This window comes from Pongo pygmaeus, chromosome 4 (genome assembly GCF_028885625.2).
Source record: "Pongo pygmaeus isolate AG05252 chromosome 4, NHGRI_mPonPyg2-v2.0_pri, whole genome shotgun sequence".
Taxonomy (NCBI): Eukaryota; Metazoa; Chordata; class Mammalia; order Primates; family Hominidae; genus Pongo; species Pongo pygmaeus.
In genome coordinates this window covers 688,809-712,537 of record NC_072377.2, presented here as the reverse complement: position 1 = coordinate 712,537, position 23,729 = coordinate 688,809, and the positions used below count along the sequence as shown (strand labels likewise).

The window sequence follows — 23,729 nt, the reverse complement described above, 5'->3', positions numbered from 1 at the left end:
GGGAATAGACATGTGTGTGTGGTCCCGTGTGCACGTATGTGGGGATATGTGGTTATGTGGCTGTGGTTTTGTGTGTGGTATGTGGTCACATGTATACGTGTGTGAATGGTGTGTGTGTGTTACATGGACTCTGTGTCCGTCCTTCACGGGAGAAGCCCTGTGTGGCTACCAGCTTTAGGGCCACATATTTCTGTTCCTGCTCTGGGGTCAGCTTCCAGCGGTTTCTACTGGGTCGTTATTTATTTTTTAGAGATGGATCTCACTCTGTCACCCAGCATGGATTACAGTGGTGGGATAATGGCTCACTGCAGCCTCCACCTCCTGGGCTCAAGCGATCTTCCCACCTCAGCCTCCCGAGTAGCTGAAACTACAGGCATGTGCCACCACACCCAGCCAATTTATTTCTTATTTCTTAAGAGATGGGGTCTCACTCTGTTGCCTGGGCTGGTTTGGAACTTCTGGTCTCAAGCAAGCCTCTGGCCTCAGCCTCCCATAGCAGGGGGATTACAGGCATGAGCCACTGTGCTAGTCTGTGCGGGAATCCATTTGAGCAGGCTTTGTGAGGCGGCCAGCTTCTGGAGGTTACAGGTGTCTTCTCCTTCCCTGTTGGGGCAGGGTCGCCTCACCACACTTCCCCAGGACTTCAGGGAACAGGCTCTTGAGACTTGGAAATGAAAAGGGATCAGCCAGCCTGGAGGAACAGTGATGCTGGCGTCCAAGCCTTGCCCCTTCCCTGCACTTCCAGCGAAGATTTGGAGACACACTCAGTGGAAACCGATCGAGCCCCCAGCCTGTCCCCACCCAGACTCGCCCATCAAATTTCCCTCACTCTGTGTGGCACGTGGGCTCACAGGATTTTCTCTGCCTGCAATCGTCCAGGTGCACACCTGCTGCCGGGGTGCAGTTGTGAGTCCCCTCGGTCTCTCTGTAGCGTCTCGGTGTAGATGACGATTTACAGTCACCCTTGCGTGAAGCCACATGAGGCCTGGTCTGAAGCAGAGAAGATCCGCTCAGCATCACGTTGAATCCCAAGCCTGCATCTCCGTGGGCTCCAGGACAATCCTGTGAAAACAACTCCATTGGTTCATTGTTCACATCGGGGAGGAGAATTCTGTCTGAAAATGAGCGTGACTTCACTGATACCTGCATCCGTGGCACAGCCCTGTGCTGAGCTCCACAGACCTACAGTCCATCGCCTCCCCTTCGAGTGGGCCCATGGCTGCAGACAGCGTTGTCCAAAGAAGACACCCTGACTAGATGAATGGAACGAACTGGAAACTCCAGAAACAAGCCCTTCCTTACATTTCTGGTGTTTGGCTTAAATGGAAGGTGCCAAGGCGAGGCAATGGGAAGAAATGGAAGCGCTTGTAATGAGTGTGCTGCAGCTGCATAACCGCATGCCAAACACACACACACAGCTCAGTACCACCTAGAGAGCAATGCGGAATCAGAGACCTCATATATAGAGAGGAACGTTTAACCTCCCTAGAAAACTCACAGAATATGTTTTTTTAACACTAAATATACAGTTGTCCTCTTAAATTGGTTAAGAGCACAAAATGTAACAGGCAGAAGGTCTGTTTCAAACAAATTAAAAAGCTACGTGTTTTTAAAATGTGTTTTTAAAGTTTTCCCCAAGTGAGATATATACATACCCACAAAAATAGTGTGTGAAGGAAAGCTGTCATACGGAAGGAGTTGTGTCCTGAATTCTTCAAGGAAACACATGTGGAAATAGGAATTAATAGAGTCAGCGACACATTAATAATTTTTTAAAATTGAATCTTAAAATGCTGCATGGCACAAAGCTATGGTATATAAAGTATTGGTAGGTACAAAGGGAAAAGTCTGTACAGCTTTTAGCAAAAATGCTTTTGCAGAAAAGCAAATTAAAATAATGCAAACAGCATACTGAGGTTACCACAGCTAGACATCAGAGCTACAACTTCTCATAGCTGTGTCAGAAAATCCTATGTATCCAGAATAGACTAACATTTCAGGACAAAACATGGACTTTTTAACAGTTCTTTACCCATTTTAAGTTCTTTTTATCTCCCCCAACCGCCAGTTCAGTAATTCAGCAAGATCCAGCAGAAAGAGGGCTACCTTTAGAATTGGCTATTTGATGTTTCTTCCCATGGGGAGACTGTCATGCAGCCTGGACATTTCAGGCTCATGCATCCATGACCAGTCTCCCACTAGGGTCAAAAAAATTCAGCCATAGACTTGGTGAACTCGGCTTCCCACTGCTGCTTTGTTCTCCCGCTGATGAAGGTGAGCTTCAGGGTATATCTGCCATCAAACCTTTTAAGACTGGAGGGCAGCTCCCAACTAGCATCAGAATCCACTCTTGTAGGCTCTTTTCTGTGGGCCACGAGAAAGATGATCTTCTCCTTAGATGAGGTCTAAATGGTCAGAATTCCCATCATCACAAAGCCAAAACGGGCTTGGATTCTGGAAAGGGATGCATATAATCCCAAATCACAACCACTATGGCAAAGCAACAGGACATTGTACAGATGGTGAGGTGACCGTCAATTACATAAAAATTCTCCACGTATATATATTTTTCCAGAAGTATCTTTTTGGCAGAATCATCCAGAGTTTTTCACAGCTGATCCATCCCACTTGTCAGTTTTTACAGGCATATCACCTATCTTCCACTTATCCAACATGCCGCTACGGCCACTGCCTGTCCCGCAGCTGGAACCCCCGCCAGCCCCACCGCCGCCTGTGCTACCGCCCCTCCTCCAGCCCGTGCAGCTGCTGCCGCCATCTTTTCCGCCTCTGAGTCTCCCTCCAGAGAATATCTTTGTGATCTTCTGTTAAGCAGTGTCTTCTTTGATAGATGCCAAAAACACTATTTCCGGAAAAAAAGAATAAATTTGACTTTAAGCATTTAAAAATTTCCCTTCGATTGACACCTTTAAGAGAATGAAAATATAAGCCACAGACTGAAATATTTTCAAGTCATATACTTGTATCCAGAATATTGAAAGAGTTTTCAAAACTCAGTAATAAGAAAACTCTGTTTTCAAATGGGCAAAAGGTTTGAATACAAAACTTCCACAAGGCAATAATGTGAATGACAAAGCACATGAAAAGGTGCTCAACATCATTTCCCATCAGGGATCCACGAGCTAAAACCACAATAAGATAGCATGGCACCCATGTTAGAAAGGCTACAATAAAAATGATTAACAAGATAAGCCAGGCCCAGTGGCTCACGCCTGAAATCCCAGCACTTTGGGAGTCCAAGGAGGCAGAAGGATTGTTGGAGGCCAGGAGTTGGAGACCAGCCTGGGCAACCTATCTTTAAAAAAAATAATTTTTAAAAAGATGAACAATACCAAGTGTTGGTGAATATGTGGGAGAATTGGAAGTCTCATCCATTGCTGATGGGGATGAAAGATGATGCCACATCACCAAGCAGTTTGGCAAAGCTTCTGATGCTGAGTAGGTACTTATGATATGACCCAACACTCTCACCCCCAGATTCTTACCCAAGAGCAATGAAAGCAAGACTCTGTCTCTAAAAAAGATAATTAAAAAGAAGATGAACAATACCAAGTGTTAGTGAAGACATGGGAGAACTGGAAGTCTCAGCCGTTGCTCATGGGGATGGAAAATGATGCCACATCGGCGAGCAGTTTGGCAAAGTTTCAGATGCTGAGCATGTACTTATCATATGACCCAGCACTCCCACTCCCAGGTTCTTACCCAAGAGCACTGAAAACAACATGTGTGTGCACATGTAGCAGGTGTTTTTCTTTGCTAGAGCTTCCACAAGCTGGGACCACATATGGGGTGTTGGAACAAGAAATGTATTTTCTCACATATCTGGAGGCTGGAAGTCCCAGAGCAGCGTCTGCAGGGTTGGTTTCTCCCAAGGCCTCTCTCCTTGCCTTGTAGATGGCCACCTGTTCTCTGTGTCCTCCCACAGTCTTCCCTCTGTTTGTGTCTCTGTCACCATCTCCCCTTCATAAAAGGACACCAGTCACTCTGGATTAGGGCTCACTCTAATAGCCTCATCTAACATCAGTTACCTCTTTCAAGATCCCGTCTCCACATGTAATCACGTTCTGAGGTACTGGGTGTCAGGATGTCAACCTATGAATTTGGAGGAGGATATAGTTCAGCCCATAATACAAGGATTGGGAGGAAGGGTGCTGTGCCACCACTGAAATCCTATTCCATGATCCAGGCAACCTTGAAGTACCATTACTCAGAACTGACTAGTAATGAACTTGAATTTCGTTTAAGAATAAGTTTAAAGTCAACAAGGTCTTTGTTCATCCTATGAATTTTGCTTCCCTTTCCCCCACAGGAAGCAGATGATGCCCCGAGTACATCTACACTTGGGTAAGTTTGTAAGTTTAATGGGAATGTTTTATCTGTCTGTACACTTGCCTTAACTCAAATTACTTAGGAAAATATGTCCTCTATTTAACGTGTTCAAATAATCTGATGACATAATGGAAAATAGACATGTTTCACTCAACATTTGTAGCCATTCATGGAGCTTATTGCACTGATCTTACTTGAAAAAATTATAGAATTCTTTATAACTAACATTTGAACTTATGCACAAAAATAAGGCCAAGCGTAGTTATTTTCTTTCTTTAAACACATGTAATGTTGTGAGCCTGAATGTTTTTTAGTGTTTCTAATAGTGTTTCACTGAGAGTCAGATCTTGTCATTTCAACTCTAAATACATCCACTGATGACAGCTCTGCCCCAACACTGCACAATTCCAGCCCAACTGCACACCACTTTTTCACCCTCCAAACTACAAAGCTGAAAGAAGACCCTTATAAAGAGGACCATGATCCAGTTTTAAGCACACATTCTAAAGGGTACCCTGTTCCCATGATGAAATAAAATTGTGCAGCCATGACAAATGCATATTCTTCCCGAGAATCTCAAGTACAGGATACACTTCTCACAGAACACAGAGTGATAAGAAATCTACTCACACATGATGCTGAGTAAATTATTTACTCTTTGTTTGCTATTTCATTTTCCTTTCCATAAAATGAACACATATTAACTTTATATTTTAAAAAGCAACTTTATACAATATTTCCCAGAGTTTCAGGGTTTAGATATTGCACTCCTACACTCTACAATAAGTTTCATCTAGAACCATTTAATACAATCTAAAATAAAATAAAATGGAAAGGTAAGAGTCATTGGCTCAAACCACCCCAGGTGCACAGACACAGGACGCGTGCACACACACACTCGCACACAGTCACATGCACACTCACACACTCTGTCTCACACTGACACAGCCTCCTTCCTGCCTTCACCTCACATCCCAGTCCCCACCCTGCCTGCCATACTCCTCTCGTCACTGCAGTGAGTCCTAGCTGGCCCCACAGGGGAAGCGCCCGCACCAGCCTGCACAGAACAGCCCCATCCTCTCTGGGCACCCAGCAGCTGCAGCTGTCCTGGCCCAGGACCTCTGGGGTCTCTGCCACCATTCCAGTAGGTCATGCTGCTCAGGGGGGCCAGATGGCCAAACCAGGGAGGGCCCAGTGGACGTATGCCCAGAGACATGGCTGACATTATTCAGGGAGGGTGTGTGAGGGAGGCTGCTCGTGCTGGGAAGAAGGAGCACCCACACCTCATGGCTTGGAGCTGCTCGGGGTTCCTCTAGAGGCACCTGGGACCCCAGACTGCTGAGGTCACCGCATGTCTCCCGGTCTCCCCCTCACAGATGAGTGCACCCAGCTGGCCTCATCCTCCCAACCCAGCTGCCCTGGATCATGGAGCAACATTTATTTTTTATTTTTTATTATTTTTTTGAGACAGGGTCTTACTCTGTCACCTAGGCTGCAGTGCAGTGGCACAATCTCAGCTCACTATAACCTTTGCCACTTGGATTCTTGCAATCCACCCACCTCAGCCTCCCAAGTAGCTGGGACCACAGGCTTACGCCACCACGCTGAGCCAACTTTTGTAGAGATGGGGTGTCACCATGTTGCCCACGCTGGTCTCAAACTCCTGAGCTCAGGCGATTTGCCTGCCTCAGCCTCCTAAAGTGCTGGGACTACAGACATGAGCCACTGTGTCTGGCCGTGGAGCAACATTTAGATGGGGGTGAATTTAATACCTAACTTATACTTAGAACTTATAACCTTATTACATGCTCATTGTATCAGTTTGAAGACGATAGTATAAGTTAAAAATATTCTGCACCTCCCTTCCTGAATTTTAATTTCTTCAACAATATGGCATGGATTACACTCATGACGTTTCATATAGATGTGTCTTCTTCTTGTCAGGAACTTCACCCTCTCATGATGTGCATATACCATGGCTTAGTCAACCGTTGTTCACTATGGGATATTAAGTTTATGACCAAGTTTAGGTTTTGCAAACAAAATTGCAAGAAGCACCTTTGTGCCAAGGTTGTCAGATACTGATAATATTGTTTTGTTTCTGTAGAACACTTAAAAGTCAAAGGGCATTTGCATTTTAAATCCTCATAGTTTCTTTTTGCTTACTTTACCAAAAGGTTCGAACAATGCAAATTTCCTTCAATTTCCTCACTCTTTTCAGCACCAGATATTAGCAAGGTATCTTTAGTTTTATCCAAATAACAGTTTTAATTGTTTCAATGTGCATTTTCCTCATTACTAATGAGACTGAACATATTGTCATTCGTTTTTTTACCGTTTCACAGTTCCTCTTGTATGAATTAGCTTTTCAAATGTTTGCACACTTTTAAATGGAGTTGTTTGTATTGTCGATATTAAGTGGTCTTTGCACATTAGGGATAGTAATTCTCTGATCTGTGTGTTTCCAACGTATTTCTTTCAGTCTGTCTTTTAAAATTTTGTGTTTATCATGTCTTTTACAATGTGAAGGTCATAAATTTTTGTGAAGTCAGTTGTCAAATGTTCCTGTCTTGCTTTAAAAAGTCTTTCTTACTCCAGGGTTATACAAAAATCATCCAGAACTCTTTGCTGATATTTTTGTAATTTTTCTGTTTTGATTTTCCTTATATTTTGATTTTCAAGCCATCTTGAACTTATTTTTGCATACAGGGAGAGAGCTAAGGTTACTTTATCTTGAAGACTTAACTAATGGTTACCACCTCATTTATGAAACAATACACCTTTCCATCTAATTCAGAGGCCCCCTTTTCTAGTGCTTGCCATAAGCACTAGACTCAGATCTGTTTCTACACGTTTATTTCTGCCTTGTTGATCTGTGTCCTAAACCATGCTGTTTTAATTACTGGACCTTCCTGAGCTACATTGTAATGTCTGACAGTCACATTCTCAGGTTTTTTCATTTCTAAAAGTTTTGACAATTTTTAAACTTTAATTTTTTCATCTAAGTTTATTTAAAATTTATATGGAAAATACATTTTATTTCCGTTCCAGGAAACCTGGAATTTGGAGCAAAGTTGCATTAAATATACACCTCATTTTGAGAGTGGCCGATAGTGTTTCCCTGGCATCCCAACTCCACTGGGAGCCACATAAGGACCCAGAAGTCCGTCTCCCCCAGGTGGGCAGAGGATGGAAGTTCCTGCCTTGCTCTTCCTGAGTTGCCCCAGAAGCTCCGCCCTTCACAGAAACGTGCTGGGGTCAGTGCCAGAGTTCCAGGCCAGGGAAGGCCAGCTGGGTTCTGCAGCTCAAGAGGCAGGCAGCTTCCTGGGTCAGAAAAAGGTAGCCCAGGAGAAGTGCCCCATTCATCAATTTCTCAAACCTGAGAATTGCTGAAGAGTTTTGCCTAGTTTCAGCAATCAAGGATTACATATCACTTAGTGTGAAAATGCTCTTTCACAAAACCCATTAATTTTCCTTGTAAATTGGTTTTCTTTGATTTAGTGAATCCAGGTTATTTTGAATTTTACTTCAAAGTATAGCCTATGGTTCTAATATTAGATAAAAACTAAGACATTTTCTCTTTTATCCATTTCTGGCAAGAATGATAGAAAATTAATTGTGACCAGGATTGTAACCTTTCACTTTGAAAAAATATATATGTTTTATCAGTACACACTCGAAATAGAAAATAGGGAAGTTGCAAAAATTCTTGATGTAAAAACCTAAGTCACTCACGGTCCCCTACCCACCAATGGCTACTGAAGGCATTTTAATTGGCACTTCCTGCAGCTTCCCTTTTAACATTTTTTCTGTGTATTACACCCATTTTCTAAATGAAATGATCATTTAATACACCTCTTTAGGCACCTGAGTTTTAAACTCTACATTGTTCCGTTAAAAGATAAGATATTGATGGGCATAAACCACTCCATCTTTAAATCATATTCCTCTTTGTTGGAAGCCTTCTTCATTTCATTCAAGTCTTCTCCATAAGAGAATGAGCTAACCTTGTTTAATGTGAAAAGTGTTACACCAACACCACATGAGTTTACAAAGCCTCTAGATGCAACAGGTGATAAATTACCATTATAACCCTTTTTTTGGTCACAGAATATGCTTCCAGGGTCACCTAACAGTTTGGATCCAGCTGGTCCACCTTATAGACTCACTCACAGCCTTTTACTTCAGGCTCTGCCTGCTGGGCACATTACAAACGTCTGTTTCTAGCGATCAGGGACTTTGTTTAAATCATGTCATGCTTTGCCACAGGGGGAAAGTCCATTCATTAAGTGCCTGTGAGGTGTGATGTTGCTAATCACAGGTCTATTTTGTGGGAAATGTGTAGGAATTTATGGTATGTCTAGTGGTGGATATTAGACAAACTTATGGGGGGTATTCTGGTCTGCGTGTTTGCTGTGGGATGTCGAAGGGAATGGGTGGATGTAGCTGACCAGCTGGAATGAAAGTGGGAACAGGGAGCAGGATTTCCCATGTGAAGACCCTAATCCCCAGCACCTCATTCAGTGGCTTGTATTAATTTTCCAGTGGAGTCTGGAGCTGTTCCTTTGCATCATCCCCCTACCAAGCATCCAGGGTGCTTTCCATGTGAGCGTCATGCCCAGGTGGTGTCTGTTGTGTAGCACACTCCTAGCACTCACACAACCTACCAGGAGCTGCCTGTTCCTGGGATCTGCTGACAAGCAGAAACCACGGTAGTGGTGCTTGTCCGGAACTTTGGAGCCTTAATGGCCTGTTGTGAGCTCCTCCCCAAAGCGAGACCCTGCTTTGCTGACACATGGTCTTTCCTTCCTCCTGAGCTTCCTAGAAGAGGGGATCATGAAGAGCTCCTGTCTCCCTCCCAGGGCTTGAGCCTGAGCCCCGCCACTGTTTGGCATCTAGAAAGGACCTCGTCATCTGGGGTATCCCTAAAGCCACTGGCCTCTTCCCTCCAGTGAGCAGCACAGAGTCTTCCTCCACAGCGGAGGTTACAACAATATTCCGAGTTGCTTGTTTGACTAATTGTGAGCATTCATAGGTGTTTTAGTCTGTTCAGCCTGCTTCAACAGAAATACCACACACCGGGGGCTTAGGCAACAAACATGTATTTCTCACCATTCCAGAGCCTGGGAAGTCCCAGCTCAAGACACTGGCAGATCGGGTGTCTGGTGAGAGCCCCCTCCTGGTTCTCCAATGGCCTCCTCTGGTTGTCCTCACATAGCAGGGAGTGGAGAGTGAGATCTGACTCACATGCCTGTTCTGAAGGCACTCACAAATCCTGTCATCCGGGTCCCACATTCGGGAGCTGACACCAAAGGCTCCGCTTTATGACACACAACGCTGGAGTTAGGACTTCAGCCTGTGAATCTGGGGGACACAGGCACACCATCTACAGGAAGGGTCCTGAAGGGTGCTGCTCCAACAGCAACAAACGCGGGTGTGGGATAGAAGAAAAAGTCAGGGACAGAAAATATTTTCAATTATGAAACACATATGTGTGTGTGTGACGGAAGCAGACAGAACACAAAAATAGGTGCTGCATTGCCAGAAGTGTCATGTGTGCATCTCAGCGAGGTGTGCAGATGTCTGCAACCAGTCTGAAATGCGGCAGACCAGAGCGATGGGCAGACAGTTATGTCATGGGGCAGAGGACAAACATTAGCCCTGGTCGCTTGCAGGTGCTGGGTTCAGGTTTTGTTTGTTTTTTATTTTTTTGTAAAGCCTTTTCCAGTCTTGTTTAGGTTTGAAATTTTAATAAAATGTTGGGAAACTGTGCATATAGGAGACAGGTGAGGAATAAATAGTGTGCGTGTGTGTGTGTGTAACTGATGGTCAAAAGATGGAGCATGTGGGGAGGCCAAGGCAGCAGATCAAGAGGTCAGGAGATTGAGGTACTGTCCTGGCTAACACGGTGAAACCCTGTCTGTACTAAAAATACAAAAGGATTAGCCAGGTGTAGTGGCAGGCACCTGTACTCCGAGCTTCTTGGGAGGCTGAGGCAGGAGAATGGTGTGAACCCAGGAGGCAGAGCTTGCAGTGAGCCGAGATTGTGCCACTGCACTCCAGCCTGGGCGACAGAGCAAGACTCTGTCTCAAAAAAAAAAAAAAAAAAAAAAAAAATTAGCTGGGTTTGGTGGCATGCGTCTGTAATCCCGTTACTCAGGAGGCTGAGGCAGGAGAATCGCTTGAACCTGGGAGATGAAGGTTGCAGTGAGCCAAGATCATGCCACTGCACTCCAGCCTGGGTGACAGAGTGAGACTACGTCTCAAAATAAGTAAATAAAAAGATGGAACATGTAAGTGTGTTGGAGACACATGCAGACGTCCAAGGGGAACTGAGTGAGGGAGCCTGGAAGTGGGGCATGGCTGGGAGCACTGAGGACACAGCACAGGATGTGAGGACAGGTCTGAACCCACACCCAGAGGGCAGCTCGGGCAGAGCAGAGGAGCTAGGAGAGGAGAGAAGGGCAGATGCAGCTACCATAGGGCTGTCTCTCTGCACTGAGAGCTGAGCACTCATACAGCCAGCAAAGGGTCTAAGGCTAAGGGAGCAGGTCCTCTCAGATGTCCTGCGTGCTCCCTCCCAAGAGGCTGCACAGCGAGAGGGAGGCTGCACAACTTGACCCCTCCCATCCCCATCGGGCTGCAGTGCCCAGTTTTCCTTCTGTGGCACCAGAGATTCAGAAGGACCCACCTGAAGATCTCGGGTTTGTCTTTCAGTCCACTTAGGAGAGCCCCATTCTGACCATGGAAGGTCACACCCTGGCCCTTAACCCCAGTGGCCACAGTCACTGAGAGTCTGATGGGGACTGGCCTGCACCCAGACCCGGCCTGTGGCCTTCTCTTAGCTGCAGGCTCAGTCCAGGACCTGCGTCTGATCCTGTTGCTCTGATATCCCCCAGAGGCATCCCAGGCCCACCTCTCTCACTCTTCACAGGAATCCAAAGCTCCTCTTAGCAGAGCGATCCGAAACTAATTGGCATCGTAACCTGCATTTAGACTTTGGCATCAGACAGACCTTGGTTTGGGGCCAGTGTGGAGATGCTGCTGGTTCTATAACCTCATAAGTTTTTAAACCACTCTGAGCCCCTATTCCTCACAAGGAAATGGGGGATATTAGTATCTCTTCCCAAGAAGGTTGTGTGTGAGCTCCTGGAGTTGTGAACGTCACTGCCCAGGGTCTGGCTTTGGGATGCCCAGTGAATGCTGGTTGCCTCTTTCCCCTTGTTTTGGATCCCAGGTGCCCAGAGTCACACGAATCCCAATCCTCGGTGGGAACAGATTCATCCTTGATCTGTGAGTGACCTGCTTCGTTCATTGACTCCGTATTTTGTTTATTTATGATAGCGGAGGAAGCACCAACAACAAAAGCAGAGTCTGACATCGTCTTTGTCTGCTAACGGGGCCCCCATTCCAAGTCCTTGCACCCCGCTCATGTTCTTCATTGTCTTGCTTTCCTTCAAATTTTGTTCCTTAGATATCTATATAGATATAGATGTATATTCCTAAAGAGTACATACGTACGTGCAATACATTGGTTACTTTTTCTTTTTTCTTTTTTTAACAGAAAGGACATTGTGTGTATGTAGTATCTGAAATCTTTGGGGAATCACTTTTTTCACTTAGTACTAAATTGCCAAGGTCTGTCCATATTGTGTGTTGCTGTAGTCTGTTTGCGTTTGCTTCTGTGGCTGTTCCACCCTGTACCACACTTAATTACCCCTCTGGTATGGTTGGGCATGGAGATGGCTTCCAGTTTTTTGCTACCCAGCTGTGCTGCTCGATCTTGACAGATCTCCTGTTGTACAGGTGCAACCATTTCTCCTGAGGCTATTCCTAGTGGTGCAATTGCTAGAATGTCCAGCTCTCAGAGATAAGGCCACAGTTTTTTAAAGGTGTTGCACATGTTACACTCTCACAGCAGGGTATAAGAATTCCTATTGCTTCGTGTCCTCTCCAACACTTGGAATTGACAGTTGAGTAGTGTGAACTGGTGGCTTATTGTGGCCTACTTCAGTATTTCCTTCATTATTAATGAATCTGAACACATGTGAGCCATATGAGTTTTCTCTTCCATGAAGCACTTGCTCATGTCCCTAGTCCATTTTTCCATTGGACTCTTTGTGCTTTTCTTATTGATTTATATGAGTTTTTATATATTCTTTATACAAACCTTTTGTCAGTTGGGTGAATTACAGATAGAGTCTGTCCATGTGCAGCTTAACTCCATGTTTAATTTAATATACCATTCTAGAAACCAGATCATGCATGACAATATAGTCATGTTTATACATATTGTATAAATAATGCTTTTTGTTCTTGATTAATGAATCTTTCCACCAAAATATCCAAAAGATAGCCATCTATTATTTCTACTAAGGGTTTTCAGTTTTGATTTTGAGAGCCAAGTCTTTATCTTTGGTTGATTTCAGTGTATGGTGTGAGGTAGAGATCTAACTTCATTCTTTCCTCTACGGATTTGTATTGTTTCCAGCTCCATTCATTGAGTAGGTCCTCTCCCCACTGGCTTAAAAAGCTGCTTCTGTCCTGAATTCCATTTATGCACGTATTTGAGTCGATTTCTGGGCTGTCTAGTCAATTCCACTCATCAGTTTGTCTATCCCTGCACTAATTTCTTATCATCTTACTTCCCATAGCTTAGTAAGTTCTGAGACGTAAGTACTCCCTCTCCCACGAAAGGCTCTAGTTATTCAGTATTATGGTCACTAGCCCCACTCTTTCCTTTCCAGCACCTCCCCCATTCTCCCACCTGCCACACCTCTGGTGTCCTGACGTCAGACCCTTCTTATCTCCTGTGGGGTGGCAGAGGCTAGCTGCTTGCTGTGTGGGGTCAGCAACATGTTCCATATATGGACACTTAGCTACAACCCTTGTGCTTAACCTCACATCCCACCCCCATCCTCGCTCCTCACCCTTGCCCCTGGGACCCTCCATATCTTGTGGCCCGGGAGCTTCTCTGTTACTCAGTAAGGAAGACAATCTCCTTTAACTCAGCATCTTTGTCCACAGGCACTTCAGCTTTTTAAAAATCCAATCTGCCAATCTCTGACTTTTAATTAAAAAGTTCAATCTATCTATCTGTGTGTGTGTGTGTGTGTATATATATATATATATATATATGTATATAGTTTAAAGTAATTACTGATAAGAAATGATTCACTTTTGCTATTTAGCTTTTTGCATTGTCTATATCATATATATTTTTATTTCTCAATTCCTGCCCATTTAAAATATCTTTAGTTGAATGTTTGTAATGTTCCATTTTGATCCCTTTGTTCTTTATTTTTTGTACATTTTCTAATTATCTTCCTAGTGGTTACATTGGGGATAATAATTAATGTCTTAAACTTATAACACCCTAGTTTGAATACCAACTTAGATTTTTTTTTGAGACAGGACTCACTCTGTTGCCCAGGCTGGAGTACGCAGTCATAACTCACTGCAACTTCCTACTCCTGGGCTCAAGCAATCTTTCCACCTCAACCTTCCAAGTAACCGGGACTACAGGCACACATCACCACACTTGGCTAATTTTAAATTATCTTTTGTGGAAATGGGGTATCACTATGTTGCCAGGCTGGACTTGAACTCCTGGTCTCACAAGATCCTCCCACTTTAGCCTCCCAAAGGCTGGGATTACAGGAGTAAGCCACTACAGTCAGCCCCAACTTAGTTTCAATAGTACACAAACACTGCTTTTATCCATCTCAATCCCTCACCCTTTATATTGCTGTTGTCATTGATTACATCTTTATACAGTGTGCACCCATTAACAATATTTATAATTATTGTATTATGAATTTGGCTTTCAAATTATATAGAAAAAAAGAGTTACAAACCAAAAGTACAATATTATTGACTTGTATATTTACCTATGTTCTTTATTTCTTTACCAATGTTCTTTATTTCTTTGTATGGTTTTGAGTTACTGTCTAGTGTCTCTTCATTTAAGACTAAATAATTTCTTTAACATTTCTTTTAGGGTAGGTCTACTGATAATGAATTCCCTCAATTTTTGTCTATCTGAGAATGTCTTAGTTATTGCTTTATTCTGGAAGGATAGATTTGTCACATATAGAACTCTTGGTTGACAGGTATTTTCCCCCTTCCAGGGCATTTAAATATGTCACCCCACTGCCTTTGAGCCTCCTTAGTTTCTAATGAGAAATCACCTGATAATTTTGTTGAGGATCTCTTGATTCTGGTTAGTCACTTCTCTCTGCCTGCCTTCAAAATTCTCTCATTGTCTATGTCTTGACAATCTAACTGTAATGTGTCTTGGCGTAGATCTTTTGGTGTATAGCCTGCTTGGAATTCATGGAGCTCCTTGGATGTGTAGATTCATTTCTTTAATTAGATTTGGAAAGTTTTCAGCCATTATTTCTTTAAATAGAGTAGTCTCCTGCTCCCCCATTATCTGTGGGGGATACGTTCCAAGACTGCCAGTAAGTATCTGAAACTGTAGATAGTACCAAACCCTGTATACACTATGTTTTTTCCTGTACATTAATGGGCAGATAGTGTATACAGCATAGATACGCTGGACAAAAGGATGATTCATGTCCTGGATGGGCACAGCAGGGCAGAATGACATTTCATCATGCTACTCAGAACTACACACAATTTAAAACTTGTGAATTGTTTATTTCCATTTAATATTATTGGACTGTGGTTGCCCAGAGGTAACTGAAAGTGCAGAAAACACAACTGCTGATAATGGGGGAACACTGTATTTTTTCTGCCTCTTTCCTTTTCTCTTCTCCTTTGGAGACTCCTATGTTGCATATGTTGGTACCCTTGATGGTGTCTAACAAATCCTTCAAGCTCTGTTCATCTTCCTTCATTCTTTTTTTTTTTTTTCTGGTCCTCAGACTGGATAATTTCGGTTGTCTTCAAGTTAGCTGATCTTTTCTTCTGCTTGTTCAAATCTGTTGAATTCTTCTAATGAACTTTTTCTTTCAGTTATGTACTTTCCAGCTCCAGTTTCTTTTTGGTTTTAAAAAAATATATAATTTCGATCTCTATTAATAATCTAATTTGCTCATATGTAACTTTCCTACTTTATTTAATTGTCAGTGTCTTCCTTTAGTTCACTGAGCATATTTAAGACAGCTGATTTAATGTCTTTGACTAGTAATTCCAATGTCTGAGCTTTCACAGACATAGTTTATGCCAAGTCTTTTTCTCCTGTGAGTGGCCCATATTATTCTTTTTCTTTATATGTTCTATAATTTTTTGTTAAAAACTGGATATTCTGTGTATCATAATGTGGTAACTCTAAAAAGCAAGTGCTTCTCCTCCTCTGGGACTATGAATTTTCTCTTGTTAAAGGCTGGAACCATCAGTTTGTGCCCTTTTCAAACTAGTTTTGCAAAATGTGTATTTCTTGTCACTGAAGTTGCTCTTCCTTTATCTCTATGACCAGTTAGTGAACTATCAAAGATTTCCTCAAATATCTAGCTACAAACAAGGGAGAATATCTGTCTCTTTAAATCTTCCAATGGATGCTGCTGGAGGAAGCCACTGCTGCCAAGTGGATCAAAACCAAGGCAAGCCTCTGTATTGATCCTTCAGGGCACCACCAGACTAACCAAAATGTACCACCTGAAATTTATTGAGGACAAGGTCCCTGATGCTCACTCTGACATCAGCCAGCGGTTCCAAGAATGTAGGTTGCTGCCCTTATAGCCACAGGAAGACTAAGAAATCGAGGCGGTAGCTGGCTCATGTACACCATTCACGAAAGACCAGCAGCTTCTCCTGTTTTTTTTTTTTTTTTTTTTGAGACAGAGTCTTGCTCTGTCGCCCAGGCTAGAGTGCAGTGGCACAATCTCCGCTCACTGCAAGCTCCACCTCCCAGGTTCACACCATTCTCCTGCCTCAGCCTCCCGAGTAACTGGGACTACAGGCACTCGCCACCACATTCAGCATTTTTTTTGTTGTATGTTTGTATTTTTAGTAGAGATGGAGTTTCACCATGTTAGCCAGGATGGTCTCGATCTCCTGACCTCATGATCCACCCACCTCGGCCTCCCAAAGTGCTGGGATTACAGGTGTGAGCCACCACACCCGGCCCAGCTTCTCCTTTCTTCAAGCACTCTCCCATACATGTCTGACCAGGTTCCAGAGTTTCCAAATAATTCATTGCAATTGCTCTTTATAGCTCAATGGTTGTTCCAGTGGAAGGACCAGCCTCTATAGCTTTCTACAATACCATTTTGTCCTTGGATAAACTTCCTCTGCTTTTTTATATACATACTTGAACACACTTTTACAACACAGTTATCTACATTCTTCCCCAGCAACCTGTGTGTCACAATCCTCCACCATTTCACCTACCATACTTTGTCATGCTTTTATTTTCATTTGAAATTAATATTTTATTTTCTCTTTATTCTCAGTAATTTTTGGATTCGCTTGGTGATCCCTCAGCTCTCCTTTGCTTACTGAGTCCTGTCACTTCCTTGTGTGCATTTTTTCCTTGCACTTTCCTGTGTCTACCAAGACTACTGCTCCCCCTGCAATAATCTGGTGGCAGACACTCCTGTTGTTGCCTGTGGTTTGGGAAGTTTTGCAGCAGCAGTCAGTGCCTGGCTGCTCAGCCTGCAAGTCCCCCAGCTCACCACCCCATCAGGAGCCCTGCCCAGCTGAGCATCCACTGCTCCTCTGTGGTGATTCCTGGGGGCCTCTTCCAGGTTCTGCAGCACACTCCTGACCATGGCCTTCTGCATCGGCTCCCATTTGCATGCTTTCCTTCTAGGAGTCATCATTTCTGATCCAACAAAGGTTTCCCTCTTGCTTTTCTTTGATGTCTTGTTCTTACTCATTTATGGATCCGTTTATATCCTGATTATAATTTTTAAGGATTGGATCAGAGAAGGGAGACTATAGCATGTGATGGATATGCTGTTTTGATCTAGAAGTCTCCTAGTGACTTTTTTGCTTGTGGGTCTTTCAAAACCTTTCAAAGCAAAATTTTGTGCATTTCTGGTCTCTAATTCCTGACACATTCAGCGTTGCAAGTTAAGCCGGATCTCCAACCCTCTGGAAAGTCTGGGCAGCAACACGGTCACTTCTCCTGCCAGCTGGCCAGCATGCATAAACAATCAAGTCATTGGCTGGCTGGGCTAGTGTAGCATCAGGGCAGAGAACAAAACACCTGTACTCAAGATGTGGTTATAAAAACACTTACGGCTCCCTGATAGCCAGAACTCACCACAATCAAGCAAGAGTTGTGAGAAGAAGGTACCAGGCATGAGCTGACCTCCTGTGGGCCCCACATTTCCCCACTTTTCATGCTGGAAATCCAAACGAGCCTCCTTGGCTACCACAAGACCCTCTTATTTCTCAGGGAAAGCACTCTTTGTCTCTATATCAGCACACATGCAGAAGAAAAAAGCAACATTCTTTCAGCAGTGCGGTCATATTACTATCTTCACAAAAATGAAGGCTCTGAAACTCAGAGAGGTGAAGTGATTGCCCACGTCACAAGCTAATCTCTAAAATGTACTCTTGTTTACACGTTTTGTGCGCTTTGGCAGTATAACAAGTATTACATCATGCGTTCTCTGTTGTTTCTCTTTCTGAATATTGCAAACAGGCTGCAACAAGAAACAACAGAGCCCATGAAAACCGACAGTGCTGAAAGGAAGACTGAGATTCAGGTAAGATACGTGGTAGTGCGGGTCATGTTGAAATCTACCCAAGTTTGGTTCTCTAGAGGGTGAAATACCTTCTTTAAAAAATGACCAATGCAAACTCAAGGGCTGGGCTGCTTGTCGTTTCCTTGTCTCTTGATGTCAACAGTAACCCCAGAACAGGAACCGTGTGTCCATCTTCAGAAGTAGTGCATGGCAGCCGAGCTGTGAGAGTATCAGTTCATCTTTATTTTCTAGGCAGTAAACAATGTATAGATTGTACACTGCTCATTTCCATACTTGCCTTTAAGTCTAAACTAAGAATTATTTTCACCCAATTGTACTGATCTAAGAACTTTAAATAATGAACACCTGCCATTTTGAGATGGTTTCTGATTAGATGCCTCTGACCCTACCTATCCCTGCTTTCTGCTCAAACATTTAGGACCATCCATAGAATGCAGTGAAATTTAACTGTGAAACAAATGATCATTTACTTCCAGAATCGGGGGAAAGTTTACTCACTAGAAGGCTAAAGGAATTTGTTATCAGGCCCACACATGAGTTGGCAAACCATCCAGACATGCTCTGCCATCAGAATAGGAAGACTGAGCACTTGAAAACAGAGGGGCATGCTCTCCCTCCACTACTATATCCCCTCAGCTAAGAAATGTGAGACATGATTATACCTTAAAATGAGACTGCAACACTTTCTCTAAGGTGTTACCTTGGCTTTCCAAGGCAAAGCAAGCTCCTTTCCACCCTGAACTCTACCATTGAGTACCTGCCTTCTCACAATGCTTCAGAGAGGCACCTCCCAAAAGCTGGCTGGACAGGAAAAGGGTATAGGGCACACTGTATCCTGAAAGGCAAGATCCATACAAGAAAAGCCCAATGATTGGGCAAAACATCAAAAGCCCTGATATCCTCAGAGTTCCTGTGCTCCAGGCAGCTTCCCACAGCCGTCTGGGTGCCATAGAGCCCTGAGGAAGCTGAAGGTCTCCCAGCAGCACAGTCCTGACCAGCACCCTAGAGGACAAGAGAGCAGGACTCATGGTTCTGTGTATATCCTGTGAAAATTTTGCAGAACTGGGAATAGACATCACCGTGAAAGCCCAGAGAGACAGCAAACCTGTGAAAATTGTTCTCTAGAAAAAAAAAGTGTTTGAGATGCATAGCACAGGGTCTTAATGAGGCAGGAGTCAAACTCATAATTGGAGACAAGTTGAGATGAGAAGACAAATCCACTGAGATTAAAGGGGAGATGAATGAGATATGGAAAGATTGCAAGAAACGGACCATGAAGTTGCAAAATTAAAATCTTTCAAGGAAAGAAGAATTGGTGCTGTAAAAAATTGTCTCAGTGATATGGAGGACAAACTTAAGAAGCTACAACTTGAGCTCATGTAGAATGTCTACAGAACAGCGCCTGAGTCTACGTGCTGCTTCCACCATTTCCTTTGTGTGCAACAGTGAAACGGCTGAGGAGTAGCAGAGCCCGAGAAGTGGAGCTGGACACTTGGGTGAAGCGTCAACTTGCAAATAATCTGCAAACAACTGACAGCTTCTGTGGACATCCTTCCATGTGAGCATCAAATGGAGCTGTGGACTCCCTTCCGTGAGCAACAGTGACTAACAGTGATGGACACAAGGGATGTCTTAGTCCTTTGGTGTTACTACAAAGAAATACTTGAACCTGGGCAATTTATAAAGAAAAATCGTGTTTGGCTTATGATTCTGATGGCTGAAAAGTTGAAGATTGAGCTCTGCATGTGGTGAGGGTCTCAGCCTTCTTGCACTAACAGCAGAAGGGGAAGGGAGCTGACATGTGCAGAGATCACATGGAGAGAGAGGAGGCAAAGGGCTGGAGGAGGCCCCAGGCCCTTTTGAACAACAAGGTCTCATGGGTTGGTCAGAGCAAGAACTACTAGAGCATGAACTCACTCCCTTCAGAGGGAGGGCATTAATCTGTTCATTAGGGGTCCACCTCCATGACGTAAACACATCCTATGAGGCCCCATCTCCAACACTGGAGATCAAATTTCAACATAAGGTTTGGAAGGGTCAGATGGTCAAACCATAGCAAAGAGCAAGCTCCCATGGCAGAGCTTGATTAGTGATTGAAACAAGATGGTTCAGTGTGTTTTGTAGAAGCCCAAACTCAGCCAACCACAGCTTGTCTGCTGAAGTTGCAGATAATTTCAGGTCACATTCTTTATCATTTGCATTCTTTATCATTTGCATGTTCTTTATCATTTGCATTATTTTTGAATGAGGCTAAATCATTTCAAAGGCATCTGGTCTTCCTAGAGTGCTTTTGAAATGATTTAGCCTCATTCAAAAAAAAAATATTCACCACTAAGGTTTTAAACAGCAAATGTTTACTGTGATAACGTCTTACAGTTGTGAATTACTGTAGACCACACGAAACACTTCTTCAGTATTACACCTTACCCTTCCAAAGTGCCTGTGGTGTAGGAGTCAGTCACTCCTATCTCTAGAAAAGGAGATGGTGGCTAGGATAGTTGTCTGATTTTTACATAATCCCAGAAAGGACTTAAGGTAGATTTTACAGATCGTGGAATACAGACTGATGGCATAAAGGGAAAAGGGAGGGGAAAGAAAGGAGTGAAATGAAGCCGGAGGTTCTAGTCATGTGGCAAGTTACTTACGAGAATCGGACAATGCTCTGAAACTGAGCAAGTTAAGGATGTGTGTGTGCACATGCATGCGTGTCCGTGTCCCTGTGAGTGCGAGTGTAAGTATTCTTAAAGGGATTAATGAACTGAGGAGACATAAGGAATTCTCAGGCCAGGGTTGAAGGCACAGAGGAACCCAAAGAGAAATCTAGTGGGGAGTGCAGCTGGCCCTTGCCCTGAGGGCATTTGGGAAACCTGGTGAACTTCATTTTCAGCTTTACAAGAGGTAGAAAGGGAAGATCAAGCTGAGAGCACTGCCAAAATGGCAAGCCAATCAGTAATCTCTTAAAGTTAGGACCCCCAGAGGGTGGTACTCTCATTGCAGTGGCAAACTAGAAGCAACTCACTTCTCCACCCGCAAAGGAATCAGGAGGGATCAGTCATCTCAAGCCCTAGAGCTGTAAGAAAAAGAGAAAAATCACTGCCGAGTATTTGGAGCAACAGGTTCTCCCTAACTTTGTGCGAGGTGGGTGACCAAAAGTCCCCAAGCTGAGAATTTAACAGAGAGTGATTCTGAACTGGTCATTCCCAGGGGCCGAGCATAGTTCCTTCTGAGTAACAAACCTTCATCCTAAACCTCAAAGATTTCTCACAAATAAAACTACAAAGCAAAGAAGCAATTCTCAATGAAAAACAACCCACCACACGTGAAAATAAAGCACTATGAGTGAGAAGCAGCAGAAACCATAGTAGAAACAGACACATAAATATTTCAGATATTGAATTTGGCAGACCAAAACATAAAGAAAGAAAACACAAAGTCAGAAATACGTGAAGAGAACAGAAAACTATTTTTTAAATTACAAAGCAGATTTGGAAAAATACCAAATAAAACTTATAGAAATGAGAAATATCACTGATATTTTTTAAAGTGGATGGATTTAACAACAAATTAGACACAGTTGAAAAGTGTATTAGAGAACTCGAATCTAGAGATGAACAAATTACTGAAATAGATACAAAGTGACAAAAATGCAAAATGTGAAAAAAATTAATGAGAATACAGTTTGAAGGCTATGTTATGTTTAGAGTCCCAGAAAGAGAAAAGAGAGAAAATTGGGAAGAGGTCGTATTTAAGGAGATTTGGCTGAGAATTTGCCAACATTGTTAGAAGACACCAACTCACAGATTCATAAAGCCCAGTGAATCCAAGAAGGGGAAATAAAATTCTAGACACAACATAATTCAATTGATAAATGCCATAAACAAAGAATATACATATATATTTAGACGGAGTCTCGCTCTGTCACCCAGGCTGGAGTGCAGTGGCCCAATCTTGGCTCACTGCAAGCTCTGCCTCCCGAGTTCATGACATTGTCCTGCCTCAGCCTCCCAAGTAGCTGGGACTACAGGTGCCCGCCACCACACCCGGCTAATTTTTTGTATTTTTAGTAGAGACGGGGTTTCATCGTATTAGCCAGGAAGGTCTTGATTTCCTGACCTCGTGATCCACCCGCCTCGGCCTCCCAAAGTGCTGGGATTACAGGCGTGAGCCACCATGCCCGGCCACAGAAAATATTTTTTAAAATATCTAGTGATAAAAGACGGGTTATCTTTCAAAAAGATGTATTTCCCAAGAAGAAGAACAGAAAATGGCCTCTGTCGGTGATGTCCTCATCTCTAAGCTTTCTGGAAGGATGGGGAGGGCAGGAGCCTGGCTCAGGAGGACTCTCACTAGACCCAGCTGGGAGTGGGGCTCTGTGTCTAAGCCAAGCTGATGATCTGCCCAGAAAGCAGCCCTGCCTCTCCAGGCAAGAGGGTGGGGTAAAAGCCACCGGTGGGTTTCCATCCCAAGTAGAGCTGAGCTCCCTCCCTGGTGGCTGCTCAAAGAGTGACTTTGTTTTGTCCTGCAGGAGCTGAGGTGCCCCTGTGATCCAGGTCTTCCACCCTGAAACCCCACCCCTCCATCAAGGTCCTGCCTGTAGAGTCTACTTTGCAAAGCTTCCTGCTCCTACCCATGCTACAGGCCAGCAACCAGAGCCCATCATCTCAGAGGCCCCTGGATGTCCTTCGAAGGAACCAGGACCCTCAGAGCCCAGCATCCATCTCTGTCATCATCTTCATCACACCCAAAGAAGAACCAGCCTTGCAGGAGGGTTTCCATCTCCAGGATGATGGGCTGCCAGCAACTGCAGAGGATGCAGCCACCTGCTTAACTGTGCTGTCCAGCCAGCCAGCCCACTGTAGGGCCTCTTGCTGCTTAAGAAGAGCTGATGGGCTGGGCATGTTGGCTCACACCTGTGAGCACAGTACTGAGAAATGGGAGCACAGTACTGGGAAATGGGAGCACAGCACTGGGAAATGGGAGTACAGAGTACTGGGGAATGGGACCACAGAGTATTGGGGAATGGGAGCACAGTACTGGGAAAGAGGAGTACACAGCGCTGGGAAATGGGAGCACAGGACTGGGAAATGGGAGCACGGTACTGTGAAATGGGAGCTCACAGCACTGGGAAATGGGAGCACAGTACTGGGAAGGGGGAGCCCATAGTACTGGGAAATGGGAGCACAGTACTGAGAATTGGGAGCACAGTACTGGGAAATGGGAGCACAGTACTGGGAAATGGGAGCATAGTACCTGGAAACCCCAGACCTGGATTCTGAGTTTTTCAGCCTAGCCCAGACTTCTTATCTTAGTAGACAAAATGAGTCAATACCAGAGAACCAGAGGCATCCTCTGTATTTTAATGAACTCTGCCTTTTAGTCTGTTTAGTAGTCATATTTTAAAAGATAATCAGTTTTCCAAATATATCTATAATTTACTGTGTGCATTGGGCTGTTTTTGTGTTTCTGTAAAGAAATACCTGAGGCTGGGTAATTTATTTAAAAACATAGGTTAAACTGACTCACAGTTGTGCAGGCTGTACAGGAAGCATGGTGCTGGCATCTGCTTGGCTTCTGGTGAGACCTCAGGAAGTTTCCGTCATGGCCGAAGGTGGGGTGAGAGCCAACACATCCTGTAGTGAGAGCAGGAGCAAGCGAGAGTGGTGGGGTTGGGGGGCGCCATACATTTTTAAATGACCAGAT

The 23,729-nt window shown here is 43.9% G+C and overlaps 1 protein-coding gene and 2 pseudogenes across 1 annotated transcript in view; 2 read left to right on the top strand and 1 right to left on the bottom strand.

Moving 5' to 3' along the window:
• Window positions 1-23,465, top strand: part of LOC129037485 (probable palmitoyltransferase ZDHHC11B) — a 58,452-nt gene extending 34,987 nt beyond the window's left edge. Inside the window, exons 15-18 of the mRNA XM_063665424.1 lie at window positions 4,328-4,362; window positions 6,525-6,585; window positions 17,966-18,029; window positions 22,555-23,465. Of these exons, the coding sequence (XP_063521494.1) occupies window positions 4,328-4,362; window positions 6,525-6,585; window positions 17,966-18,010 (141 nt within the window). The 3' untranslated portion in view covers window positions 18,011-18,029; window positions 22,555-23,465. The remainder of the gene's footprint in view (window positions 1-4,327; window positions 4,363-6,524; window positions 6,586-17,965; window positions 18,030-22,554) is intronic.
• On the bottom strand, window positions 2,106-3,802 carry LOC129037071 (signal peptidase complex subunit 2-like; annotated as a pseudogene).
• LOC129037486 (uncharacterized) lies at window positions 22,659-23,465 on the top strand (annotated as a pseudogene).
• Window positions 23,466-23,729: the final 264 nt, after the last annotated feature.